This window comes from Pan troglodytes, chromosome 1 (assembly GCF_028858775.2).
Source record: "Pan troglodytes isolate AG18354 chromosome 1, NHGRI_mPanTro3-v2.0_pri, whole genome shotgun sequence".
NCBI lineage: Eukaryota > Metazoa > Chordata > Mammalia > Primates > Hominidae > Pan > Pan troglodytes.
Window position 1 is genome coordinate 62,672,206 of NC_072398.2, and position 14,790 is coordinate 62,686,995.

The 14,790-nt window shown below is 35.0% G+C and overlaps 1 protein-coding gene across 7 annotated transcripts in view; it reads right to left on the bottom strand.

Annotated features, from left to right (window-relative positions):
• Nucleotides 1–14,790, bottom strand: part of ODR4 (odr-4 GPCR localization factor homolog) — a 59,906-nt gene that overhangs the window by 10,077 nt on the left and 35,039 nt on the right. For 5 of the 7 annotated variants that reach the window (XM_063794460.1, XM_063794450.1, XM_063794440.1 and 2 more), the window contains 2 exons: nt 8,616–8,726; nt 6,896–7,470 (listed from right to left, as the gene is read on the bottom strand). In XM_063794460.1, the coding sequence (XP_063650530.1) occupies nt 7,403–7,470; nt 8,616–8,726 (179 nt within the window). In that variant the 3' untranslated portion in view covers nt 6,896–7,402. Of the gene's footprint in view, nt 1–1,185; nt 1,361–6,895; nt 7,471–8,615; nt 8,727–14,372; nt 14,456–14,790 lie in introns of those variants that run through there. The other 2 variants (XR_010151568.1, XR_010151566.1) reach the window with 2 other exon arrangements.

Genomic DNA, 14,790 nt, shown 5'->3' on the forward strand with positions numbered 1-14,790 from the left:
CCATGCTGTGGGAAGCCAAACTCTTTGGAAAAGTCATGTGAAGGAAAACCAGATAAACTGTCAACCATGTGGATGAACTGTCTTGGATATCACAGCCTTTAGATAATTGAATACCCCACACAGCATCACGTGGAGCAGGGCCACCCAACTGAGTCAGCTAAGTTCCTTCTATACAAAGAGTCATGAGTTAACAAAATGGTTGCTTTAAGCCACTAAGTTTTGAGGTTGTTTGTTGTGGAGCAAAAGATAACTGCAATAGAAACTGGTATCTAGAAATAGGGTGCCACTTGGTCAAACCCAAAACTTACGTAGCCTCAACTTTGGAATTAAACAGGAAATGCAGACAGTGGTGGCTAGAAGATCAATGAGAAAACAGAAAGGCAACACTTTCATTTGCAGTAATGTGAAAGGTAGAACTAATAAGCTCATGGCAATTGCTAAAGGGAAAACATAACCTAATAAATTTGTGAATCTATCCAAGGAGACTTCCAGGCAAACATGGAAAATGCCACCTGACTACTTCTAGCTGCCTATCATCAAATAGGAGAAGAGAGAAATAAACTAAGAAACTGTTCAGTTTTGGAGCAAAATTTATAGAATATTTAAAGTGTGTAGAACATCTTTTCCAGCCAGCAAGAGGTTCTCAAGGAAGAAATCACCTTATGGCAAAGATCAAATCAAGAATTGTTAGTAAACCATAGAATTAGGATAATTTAGGATCAACGGTGCATCTGTAATATCCTTTAAGGTTTCAGAAATATTTAAGCCAGTGCCTCATAGACCTCTTAGCTAGACAAAAAGACTTCTAAGAATCTTATGAGCACATTTTGTAGATTACTTTGCTCAATAATGAGTATCTAAGGTAGTTAAGGGTGCTGTTCCTCAACATCCTCTGAGTTCAAATTAGAGACAGGCCTGTCTTGAAGAGATGAGTATGGATTTTCTAATGGAAAAGTCATGGAAAAGAATGACTGAGAGCAAAGTCAAGATCTTACAGGGAAGAGCCAAGAGTTGAGAACCACTCTCAGGTAGAATTAGGCCCTAATTGACATACATTCTGTGCTCCCAGAGTCATAAGGAATTAGACATGCCCAATTGGAGTTCAGAATTGCTATGAACCATTCACTGCTATGTACCTCTCATTTTTCCTCTTTTTTAAACAAGAGTGTATATTGCCTGACTCACCATCGTAGGCTGGGTGAATATGGGAAAGAAAACTTGTCTTTAGTTTCACACATCTTCGGATTGAGGGAAACTGTAGTAAAGGTGCCTCATATGTTACTGAAACTGGTTTAGATCATGAGATTCTGGGTCTTGAGCTTGAACTTGATGTCATATTGAGATGAGACTTTAAGGTTTCCTAGGAGGTAGTGAAATAATTTTCCATCAGGAACACAAATTACTATGACCAGGGGGTACATTGTAACTACCAAAGATTTCTGCCATCAATTTCTTTCTTGCTCGTGTATGCATGACCCCTTCCCATCAAAAAGGGTTTTTTTTTTTTCTTTCTTTAATCTAGGCTGACCCTGTAGATTACTTTGACCAATACAATGTGGTGAAAATAATGTTCTGGGATTTCCAAGCTAAGGCCCCAAAAGGACTTAGCTTCTACTTTCCTCTTCTTGAAATGCTTATACTTGGGATGCTGCTTCTTGGATCCCAGCCATAAATGATAGCAAGCCCAGCCACCACGACTGGAAGAACTCCAAGTCCCATGGAGAAGACACATAAACTGAGATGTGGCAGCTGAATTCGCAGCTGATAGCCACCATTAACTGCCAATCATGTGCATGAGTATCTCAGATGTTTCAAGCCCAATCCAGCCCCTAGATAACTGCAGCTAAAGTCACCATTATGTGGCGCAAAACCACCCAGCTGATTCCTATCAACTCACAGCATTGAGGCAAGTGAAATGGTTGTTATTTTAAGCTAATTAAGTTTGAGGGTAGTTTGTTAGTAACAGACAACCCCACCCAAAATTTATGTTAGTGCCATTAAGTAAATGAAATGAAGATCAAGAAACCCATTACTCAAGAACGAAAGTATCACTAATATTGTTTTATGTATTCATGTGTTACACCTTGCCACTATCCTGAGTTTTATGACTCCTTTAAAAGAAAAAGTTTTATCACAAATATACATATTCCTACATAATACAGTTTAGGTTTCTTTTATAGCTTTATAAAACTGTAGCATACTGTATGTAGACTTCTGAGACTTGCTTTATCATTTTTAAGATTACTCTGGGTTGTTGTATGTAGGTCATTCTCCCTGCTGAATAAAATTACAAAACCCGTTATTTGTTTTTTGTTGTCAACGGACATTTGAGTGATTAAAAACAGGGCTGCCACAAGCATTCTCACATGTGTACTCTTGAGGTACACATATCCAAGAATTTCTCTAAGGCATTTATGTAGAGGTAGAATGGTTAGTGTACGTGAATTCTTAACTCTAAGAGATAGTGCCAAATTGCTTTCTGAGCTCAGAGTCTATCAGTTCAAAATCCTATCTGCAGTGTGAAAGACTGAGGCACATCATCTTTATTGGTATTGTTGTATTCCTTAATTTTTCAATCTATTGAATGTAAAATGTTATTAATTATGGTTTTAATTAGCCAATCACTTACAAGGTAAAACTTCTTTTCATGTGTTCAGCCATATCCTCTGAAAATATCTGGTCTGTCATTTGCTTATTTTTCTACAGGACAATGATAAATAGAAGTGGTGGCCGGGTGCAGTGGCTCACACCTGTAATCCCAGCACTTTAGGAGGCCGAGGCAGGCAGATCACCTCAGGTCAGGAGTTCAAGACCAGCCTGGACATCTTGGTGAAACCCTGTCTCTACTAAAAATATAAAAATTAGCCGGGCGTGGTGGTGGGCACCTGTAATCCCAGCTACTCGGGAGGTTGAGGCAAGAGAATTGCTTGAACCTGGGAGATGGAGACCGCAGTGAGCCGAGATCACGCAACTGCACTCCAACCTGGGTGACAGAGCGAGACTCCATCTAAAAAAAAAAAAAAAAAAAAAAAAAAGCACAAGTAGTGGTGATAATAGCCACCCTTGTGTTCCTGATTTTTAAAGTATACAACTTAGTCATGATGCACTGTTTTAATATGTCAAAGTTTATTAATAGTGCTTTTGACTTTACAAGTGTTAGTAAGTGCTATCAGCCTGTAATTTTCTTTTCTCCTACTGAATGTCTCTGATTTAATATCAGTAAGTTATATCAACCTCACACAATATGCTGGCAAGTATTCCCTCATTAGCTATTTTTGAAAGAGCTTGTATAAAATGTTAGAATTTTACCCCCCTTGAAAGACCTGTGCCAGGTCTTGTCAAAAAGTTAATTATTGTTTACTATTCAACCTATGAATAAGTATATTCAGCTTTTCTATTTCTTCCTGAGCCAATTTAAATAAATTGCAGTTTTCTAGAGTTTGGTCTATTTTGTCTAAGTTTTCAAATACATTAGCATTAAGATGTTCCTGGTAGTCACCTTTTCATCCCAGCTTTATCAAGGGATTTGGACCCCTTTTTCAATCTTTGTGTCCCGTTTCATCTTGTTCAATTATGCGTTTTGCTGTTTGTCATGATAACAACTTTAACATATAATTCTTTATCAGTTTCTAATTCATTGATTTATTCCCTTTCCTGTATTTCCTTGCTTCTACATTGCTTTCGCTATTGTTTTTCTAAGTTGCACATTTAGTCTTTTCCCTTAAGCATTTAAAGCCATTTCCCTCAAAGTGCTGTTTCAGCTACAATACCCAATTTAAAAATATATATTACTTGTAACTAGGCTTTAAGTATTTCTTTTTCTCCTCTGTGAAGATCTAAACATGTAAATGTAATATTTAAAAAAATTTAACCTTTATTACTGACCTCTACTTGCTTCTGATTATCCATTTAATACCAATTATTTGATATGTTTTGTGACTTGCTTCATGCTTAAAATACAGGGTCCAGTTTTGCTAATATACAATGCTTAAGAAAAATATTCTTTAACTGTTTAATACATTATTCTAAATGTTTATTGAATCAGTATTAATTACATTAAATGCTTTCACTAATTCTTTATCATTAATTAGTTGTTGAAATCTCCCATTATTGCTCATTTTGTTGCTTCAGCCCTATTGTTGCTTCAGTTCATACATTTTGGGGCCATTTCATATGGTGAATGCACACTGAAAATTATTATATAGACCTAGTAAATTGATCCTTTATTTTTAATGGCCTTCTCAATCTTTAATATCATAAATTTAATTATTGTGATTTAATATCACTAAAGCTACACAAGTTTTTAGTATTTACCTACTTCATTAAAAAAAATTTTTTTTTTAACTTTCAACCTCCCCATGTCTAATATTTTAGGTGTTTTATTTTAAACAGCCTAGTTGGGTTTTTTAAAAAATCTGACCAATGCTATCATTTAATTGGGTAATTGTCTATTCATATTCATTTTAATATTAGACTTGTTATTATCTTACTTTCTAACTTCACCCCCCACCCACCTCCATAATTTCTTTCTTTATTTGTACTAGGTTATTGCATACCTATTCTGTATTTTAAATAAATTTCTTTTCCTTTGGAATGATTCATCATCTTTTTTTTTTTTTTTTTTTGAGATAGAGTCTCACTCTGTCACCCAGGCTGGAGTGCAGTGGTGCAATCTCACCTCACTGCAACCTTCGCCTCCCCGGTTCAAGTGATTCTCCCATCTCAGCCTCCAGAGTAGCTAGGATTACAGGCGCATGCCATCACACGCAGCTAATTTTTGTGTATTTTGGTAGAACGGGATTTCACCATGTTGGCCAGGCTGGTCTGGAACTCCTGACCCCAAGTGATCTGCCTGCCTCAGCCTCCAAAAGTGCTGATTATAGGTGTGAGCCACCGTGCCTGGCCAATCCCCTATCTATTGTTGTGGCAGTTACCCTTGAACTCTTGACTACACATATTTATTATAACATAGTCAATTTTAAGGTTAAACAGTATCTTAACCAGTTTTCTGAATAAAAGAACCCCAGACCACTCTAATTCCAATCACCCTTCTGCCAGCCAGCAGCTATTATCCAATTTTACAATTATATCCTTATTTAAAAATTCCACATTAATGTTGCATAACAATGTTTATTTAGTTTTACATTTGTTTACAATTTCTTATAAACACTTTTCATTATAATTGTTTTATACAAACAACAGTTTAAATTTACTTGTTTATCATTTATTTGCTTACTAGTTTTTCAATTTCAGATAATCCTTTTAGAATCATTTCCCTTCTTGAAGATCATCCTTTTGTAGTCTCTACTGAAGTTGTGCTGAGGATAACATCTGTTTTTCATCTGAGCATCTGTTTGTTTCAGTTTCGCTTGTTGCAAATTCTAAGCTAATAGTTTTTCTCAGAATTCTACCCTCTTTTGGGTACATTGTTGCTGTTAGGAAGCCTACTAAGTATTTGACTGTCTTGCCTTCACTGATCTTTTTCTCCCCATGGTTGCTTTTAAAATCTTGTATTTGGTATCTTGTCATTTACAATACCTTGAGTCTAGGCCTGGATTTTATTTAAATATATGTTTGGTATATATTGTGCTTCCTGAATTTATGAATTCATGTTTTTCCAACAAATTTGTAAAATTGTGTTATCTTTCAAGTACTGCCTCTCCTTTATTCTCTAAATTTTCTCTTTCTAGGACTCCTAGTCTTTATAATTCTTCCCTCGAACTCTCTTAACTTTCCAATGTTTTCTAGCTCCTTGTTTCTCCTCACTGCTCACTGGGTAATTTCTTTAGATCCAGCTTATAGTTTAGTTCACTTGTCTCTTCAGCTGAGTCTAATAAAATATTCAACATGTCTGAGGGCTTTTTTCTTATTTCAATAAATATTTCTCATTTCTAAGAGTTCTATTTGGTTCTTTTTCAGATCTGCCTGTGGTTCCAACTTCATTCCTTATGTTGGTGATGAAACCTTGAAGAACTGAGTTCAATGTTTATTTTTTCTATAGCTTTCTTGTCATGTTAGTTTGTTTCAACTTGTGCCTGTGATCTCTAGTCATAAAATAATACTACTTGATAATAATCTGTAGGAATCTTGGAACTAAATTAGGAATGTTTCCCTCTTGCTTCTGCCAGGAGCTAGAGCACTGCAAACTGAGGACCACTGAACCTTCTTTAACTGTCCTCTCTAGGGCAGCATCTCAGATTCCGATGTCTTCTTGTTTCTGATTTGAGGCAAACTGCATATGACAATGTTGCTATTGGTATCTGCCATCCAGACAACCATAATCCACTTGTATGGTCAGTATTCATGACTCCTAACTTAAAATGCGTTCATTTTTTGTGGCAGAGGAAATGTAGAAGTATGGTTCTTGAAAATTCTCCTACTTCCAGTGAACCTATTCAAAAGCAGATTTTATTCAGGATCTAGTTGTTTTATAATATCTAGTCTAACATACTTGCTGGAAGCAAAAGTCTTAATTTTATATATTAAATATATTAAAACAGTTATACAGTAACCTGAGAAAGCACGTATTTTATGTCATTTCTTACTAATGGGACTTCTCTGGAAAGGTTCCCTACCCCTTTATCAGAACAAAACACACAGTATACAGGAACTGAGTGCACATTAGAAAGCTCCTAGAGGATGAACTTATCCTAAAGTTGTTGTCTCATTTGGTAGAAATTTTTCTGGTGCTCTATTATTAAGATGTTACATCAACATTCACTGTTCAAATTATTATTCCTTTTTTTTTAAATTTACTTATGTATTTTAGAGACAAGGTCTCATTTTGTCACCCAGGCTGGAGTACAGTGGTGTGATCATAGCTCGCTGCAGCCTCAAACTCCTGGGCTCACGTGATCTTCCTGCTTCAGCCTCCAAGTAGTTGGGACTAGAGCTGATTGCCACCATGTCCAGCTAATTTTTTTTTTTCCAGTAGAGACAGAATCTCATTATGTCATCCAGGCTGGTCTCCAACTCCCTCCCAGCCCCAGGTGATGCTCCTACCTCAGCCTCTCAAAGCATTAGGATTATACGTGTGAGCCATCATGCCTCTGTTCAAGTTTTTAATGTCCTGATTAATATGTGATTCAGATTAGTAAGACTAAAATCTATGATCATATCCCATCATTTTGAAGCTTTTAAAAATAGATAATAATGATTTGTTACATGCAGCTTCCATCTAGATGCATAACGTTATTTCTGGAAATGCGGGCCACCTACAATGTAAAGCAGGCTAAACAAGGCAGCTTGTGATTTCATTTTAATCAGAAACACACCAAATAGGCATCATGGCAGCAGATCTGGCTGCTAGTGTTTTAAATACAGATGGATTGTTAACATCTTTATTATTCATAATTGTCTGTCAATGTTCTCTGGATGATCAAGAAACTCTTTGTGCCTCACCCTAATCACTGAAGTAATGAAAGGAGATACCCGCAGCAAGGACTGCAACTGTAAATGCTGCAATCACACCTAAAAGTAAAACAAACACAGAACAAATGAAAATGGAATGAGCAAAAGAAAGGCCAAACTAATCCTAGGCTCTGAAATGTGGGTAACTGATGGGCCTAAAAAACAATACACAAACACACAATCATACATAGACATACATATGTATATACTAAAAGGCAGCAACATCTTAGAGAAAAATACAGCAATTAGTTGAAAAACTAGATTTCAAATGTTGGACAAAGTATCTCTCTTGCACACATGTGCACTGAGACGTATCTAAGAGAAAAAATAACAAACACTTTAAAGGGCTTATATAAATATTTATATTGGCATACCAGCTGTCTTATGCTGCGTAGGTTAAAAGAAAACGGCAGCTCCGGTAGGCAGTAGTTCTCAATCATTATAATATAAAGCCACTTGTGTAACTTGTGTAGCTATTGAAAACTGCAGAAGTCCATGTTCGACCATTATAAAATCTAATAATTAGTACATCTAAGTTGTAACTTTTATTTTTTCCTGATTATAGTAAGCTAAAGAAAGAAAATGATCATAGTAGTCCAGACAGACAGACAGACACACACACACGTACAAAAAAATTAATTAAATTTATCTAATGAATGACAAGAACTACAATTAAATCTTCTGGCTCCTAACTCTCAGTCAGAAGTCTTAAAACTTAGTATTTCTCAAATTGTTACTCCACTAAACAATAGTCTGCATGTTCCTTGTTCAAAAAGTCTGAAAACTGTTAAAGTAATTCTTAGAGCCTTTAAAATATAAAAATACATTATAAAATTCCTGACTTGAATTTGATGTTGTTTGTCATAGAACACCTATCAAAATCTCCTGCAATAGTAATTCTAAGAACACCCGTTTGTAAAACATTAGCCCTACTATATTAACTGATTCCCAAAACTCTGCAGCTTTTTCTTTTAAGAACGTTTTAAAAATTAATAGGATGTGTCATCTTTGAGGGCACTTAGATAACAATGTATGAATTATAAATCTTCCTATCTCTAGGGCCTGGTACTTTCCATAATACCCAATAAATACTGTTAAGTCTAGCAATCTTAAGAAAGAGAAATGAAATACAAAGATCTTAAAGTAACAAGAAAACTCAAATCTAAATATGTTTTCAGTGTTATAAAAGAAGTAAAATTAAATACCTATGTTTTGCTGAATTTTCAATAACATTGTAGTTTTAATTGGTTGTTTTGGTTGTTCATCATCTGTGTTGTCCAATGAAGCTTGACTATTCATAGAAGAACTCATACAAGCTGAAAGGGTATAATAATAATAAATTCCACATAAAATAAGGATTAACACATGAAACTGAGCTTTAAAGAACATTATAAAAAACTATACGATCATCACCATTTTCTACTTGTTTTTTATATAACATACTGAATTTGTTCATTATCAATTGTAGGTGAATTAAATTTAATAGAATATACGTCAAATTAACAGTTTTCAAAACAATGTAGCTTTATCATTGAACTAAACCAGAGGGCCACACAGCCAGTTCTGAATGACTTTCAAAAATTGTAATTTGTTGGCCAGGCATGGTGGCTGACGCCTGTAATCCCAGCACTTTGGGAGGCTGAGGCAGGCAGAGTGCCTGAGCTCAGGAGTTCAAGACCAGCCTGGGCAACACAGTGAAACCCCGTCTCTACTAAAATACAAAAAATTAGACGGGCATGGTGGCGTGCACCTGTAGTCCCAGCTACTTGGGAGGCTGAGGCAGGAGAACTGCTTGAACCCAGGAGACGGAGGTTACAGTGAGCCGAGATTGCACCACTGCACTCCAGCCTGGGTGAAAGAGCGAGACTCTGTCTCAAAAAAAAGTAACAATAATAATAATTTGTTTACTATATAGTAGTAGAGATAAATTTATACCAAAATTCATAGCAGAGTAAACTTCGCTCTTGAGATTAATTTACTTTTTTTTTTTTTTTTTTGAGACAGAATCCTACTCTGTCACCCAGGCTGGAGTGCGGTGGCATGATCTCAGCTCACTGCAACCTCTGCCTCCCAGGTTCAAGTGATTCTCCTGCCTCAACCTCCTGAGTAGCTGGGATTACAGCTGCCTGCCACCACACCTGGCTAATTTTTGCATTTAAATTTAATTTAATTTAATTATTTGAGACAGAGTCTTGCTCTGTTGCCTAGGCTGGAGTGCAATGGCGTGATCTCAGCTCACTGCAACCTCCACCTTCCAGGTTCAAGCAATTCTCCCGCCTCAGCCTCCCGAGTAGCTGAGACTACAGGGGTGCACCACTATGCCCGACTAACTTTTGTATTTTTAGTAAAGATGGGGTTTTGCCATGTTGGCCAGGCTGGTCCCCAACTCCTGACATCAGGTAATCTGCCCACCTTGGCCTCCCAAAGTGCTGGGATTATAGCCATGAGCCATCACACCTGGCCTAATTTTTGTATTTTTAGTTGAGATGGGATTTCACCATGTTGGCCAGGCTGGTCTCGGACTCCTGACTATAAGTGATCTGCCTGCCTCGGCCTCCCAAAGTGCTGGGATTACAGGTGTGAGCCACCATGCCCAGTCTAATTTATATCATTATTGGTGGTTTTAGCAATTAATAATTTCAAATAATTAGATATTAATAATAAAACCACTGACCAGCACGTTGCAGTACATGGGCCTCTGGCTCATGACCTATTTTTGTAAAAGCTCTTAAACTAAAAATCTGTTTTTCATATTTTTAAAAGACTGTAAAAAAAAAATGTGAAAAAGACCTTATGCGGCTCACAAAGCCTAAAATATTTATTTGTACAAAAAAAAGTTTGCTGACTCTGGATCCAACTTGAAATTGAAACTATGATCAAAAATTTGACCTTGAAACAACTCAGAATGGTAAGCAAGGCAAGGACATCATCGCATTTTACAAATGGAAAACATAACCTGGGAGGTTAAAGTGCATTTTGACCATCACAGGCATTTGACTGATGATTTGGACACAAGTTCTCTTTCTACTTCATTATGCGGACAGCAATTTATGCAGGTTGGCCTATCCGAATTTATTTAATGCTGAATGAAAGTGTGTGAACTGATAGCATCCTCAGAGACCACACAGGCTAATAGTTTTCTGTTTTTTTCCCCTAGGACTGAAGAATCCTATGAAAACAAAGAAAATCTGACAGAAATTCCCAGTGTGTAAAAAAGATGAAAGTATGCTACCCAGGCTGAAGCTGGGAGGGAGGACTCCTGGAGTCAGACCAGCTTCTTTCTTCCATCCTAGAGGTGACATTAGAATGCTACTCTATAGAACTCCAGGGAATAGATTATGAAAGCAACTACTTTAGATTTATCTGTTTATTTACCCTCACCCCCCCAAAAAAGAGAGAGAGAACTCAAGAGAGATAGTAAATATTACTGTTTAAATTTAAAGTAAAATAGCCTATTGTTGAATTTACAATGTTCTTATAGACATCTTTGCACCCTAATATGGCAGCACAAGCTCAAAAGAATGACATATAAACTTACTGAAATAGGTATATATGATACTAAAATGGATGAAAAAGAAAAAAAATTACCTACTTCTCATTAATTTCTCACAAAGAAAAGTTTATGATTTTCATAAACAATTCCTAGTAACTATCTTATTAGAAATAAGGGCACCACTATTCTTTTTTCTTTTTCTTCTTCTAGCATATAACTAAAATACTTTAAAAACAAACAACAAAAAAAACCTCCCCCCTTTTTTTTTCTATTCTCACATCAAACCAGTCACAAAGAACAACAAATTCTTATGAACTGTCTCTAGGAATATCTAGTCTTCTATATTTCCAGTTTGTAGTTTTCTCAAGGGCTATAATACTTCAGTTCTAGACTATATTAGCTCAGTAATTTAAAATTTCTTCCAACTTCAGTCCATAGGTCTAAAAATTGAATGGCTCATACAATTTTACATCAAATAAAAACAAAAACAAACTTCGGCTCTTCTATGAGCAAATATCTCTGTTAAAAAGGTATTTTTTGGCCGGACGTAGTGGCTCACGCTTGTAATCCCAGCACTTTGGGAGGCCGAGGCGGGCAGGTCACGAGGTCAGGAGATCGAGATCATCCTGGCTAACATGGTGAAACCCCGTCTCTACTAAAAATACAAAAAAATTAGCCGGGTATGGTGGCAGGCACCTGTAGTCCCAGCTACTCAGGAGGCTGACGCAGGAGAATGGCATGAACCCAGGAGGCAGAGCTTGCATGAGCCAAGATAGTGCCAGTGCACTCCAGCCTGGGCAACAGAGCAAGACTGTCTCAAAAAAAAAAAAAAAAAAGGTTTTTGTTTTTTTTCCCCATATTTGGGCCAATAAAATCCTTATATCAGATAACAAACAAAAATAATGGATGGTATGAATTATACCTGTTTGCTATAGGAAATTTATTACTTGAATACTTGCATATAAAAAAACAAAATTGTTTTAGTTGTCATAATATATTACTTATATATTTAATATTGAATTATTACATATGAAGATCATGCTCTAGAAGATCGTACTCTGAGCAAATAATTTACTTTCATAAAAGACATTCCATTGCCCTATTTCCATTTTTAAATCTGTCATACAAAATCATGAGGTTTGATACAAATTTGAGATAATTTTACTAAAGCAGAATGTTTTTCAATAATGAATAAGGCCTTATCACAGCAATTTATTTGTCTGTTTGTTTTTGGTGGGGGCTTGTAGGATTTTTAAACCAAATCTCAGGCACTGTGTTATTTCACCAATATTTTAATATATTACAAGAAATTTAAATGCAAATAACACAGTGATTCAATAGAACATTAGATCTCAACCATTCCTTAAAACCAAGTCATTTTAAATTCAGACAAATCGAAAACTGATCATGTTAAGAGTATTCTTGAGCAGCTGTCAAAAAGAGAGAGAAAACAAGGGCTGTGAATGCATGCAAAAGTTGCAGACGTGTTCAGATTTCATTCCAAGCTGCTGATAGGTAGGCAGAACTATTTAGAAGCTTAAAATGAAATGTTAAGACTTGAACTTCTTAGTAGCCTGTGTTCTTCCTATCCCTAATTCCTAAATTACTATATCATTATAGTCAGCGATGTAGCCATAAAATTATATCTTCAGTATTACTCATTTTTCCTTTATAATTGTCAATGTTTAACCAAATGACAAAAATTAATCTCAGCTCTGATATTGGCAAAGATGAGGTTCACCAGATTTTAAAGGTATGACTTCAAATTTTTTTAGATGGTACTGTTGATAAAAGTACATTGAAATTATCAAGTTAACATCTACTAGGAGATGACTAACACAGCTAAGAAATTTTAAAGCCATAGTTATCCCTCACCTCAAGCGAGTCATTTTGACAAACAAACTGTTCTTCATCTCTTAAGTCATTTAAAAGTATGTTATTTTAAGATACTTACTTGGCAAATATGTATTTTAAACATAGCAACTACTTGGGCAACTATACTATAGAACAGAAATAAGTAATAATCAGGTAAATCATACAAGTTGAGCATCCTTTACCTGAAATGATTTTTTTTTCAAATTTTGGATTATTTGCATTATACTTACTTGTTGAGCATCCCTAATCTGAAATCCAAAACCCAAAATGTTCTAATGAGTATATTTCCTTTGAGCATCATGTTGGTGCTCAAAAAGTTTCTAATTTTGGAGCATTTTGTATTTCAGACTTTCAGATTAGGGATATTCAACCTCTAATGTTAAATACTTAGAAGACAAAGCAATATGTTTATAGCAAATTTAATGTTCCTAAATGCGTAGTAATTGATTCCAATTTTTGAATTTGAACATTTGAGCTCCACTTTCTTATGGTTTATTTTATATGGAAACTCTAATTTCAAATATTTAGGAAAACTTATACATATTATAAGACATTTTCATACTTTAACATTAATATTTTTCATTACAAGTCAGAGGTTCAGTATTTAAAAGCCTAATAATGTGTTAATATCATCCTCCATTTATATATCTCTTTCTGTTTAGAAAGCATTTTCCCTAACAGTTTTACCAAATTCTCACATCAACCACAAGAGAATCTAGGACTCAGAGGGGACTTCTTTAAGATTAGTTTTAAGTGGCAGGCCTGGACTCCTGGACATTATCTTCGTAAAATTATGGCATCTACTATCTTTGAGTAAATGAATAAATGAGTAAATGAGTGAATAAGTGCACATAATTCTAAAAAAAATAGGATGTTTATGTAAAAGCACTTAATTTTTCTATTAAAATGTATGTTTTTATTCTATTATTTAGGAATGTGTTCTTTATAATAAATATGCAGAATTACTATATCATTCCTTCCAATTTAACAAATGCTTGATGAAACTTATACTTCTAGGTAAGTCATATTCTTGGTTGTAATACATCTCATACCAGTGTTCAATTCCTAAAAAGCTACTTTTATTTGTATTCATCCTTCAAAACGAACTCAAATGTCACCTGCTCTAAGAAGCTTTCCCTGAATCCCTTACAGAGACAGTGCCTCTGCTAAGAGTTCTGACTCTTCTCTGTTTATTCTTGTTATAGAATTATTAGTGGTTTCAGTAATTAATAATTTCAAATAATTAGATATTAATAATAAAACCAGGGATCAGCATATTACAGCACATGGGCCACCTTGTTTTGAAATAACTCATTTCTTTGTATTTCCCATTGCACTGTGGGCTTCTTGAGAGTCAGGACTACATATTTTATCTGTAGAATCCTAATACATAATAGGCAGCCAAGAACAGACATCACTCACTCACTCAGTCACTCACTTGAGATCCATGTAAGTTTCAAAAACAGGGCAGAGTCCTGAAAGGATCATACCTACCATACTGAAGTATCTTCAATACATTATACAATATTAGAAAAATGTGTAATATCATCTAGAAACCATGAGTTTAATATGGCATACATGTAAGTATACACACCTAAACTTTCCAAATTGCTGTTTTGCTTCCTTTGTTCTTGTAATATTAAACTCTTCCTACTGTTAATCCATCTCTATACTAGACTGTCAGCATAAAAAAGAGAAATATAGACAGTAAATAATTTTTAAATACAGTGTGAAACATATAACTAAGTTTTAATATTAAAGGTTTATGAAAGTTAAAATCCACAAATCAGACATATGTATTAATATTTATATATTATCTAAGATTTTTACGTTATTTTAAGGTATTTCATATTTACTGGTTCAAGCTAATATTTCACAAGGTACAAATAATGCTAATGATAAAGCTTACTGAGGGAACCCAAGAAAGAGGATTAAAATATATTTACTATATATATAAATAAAAACAATTCATTAGAGAATAGCATTTATATCTGACAATAATGGATAAAAAG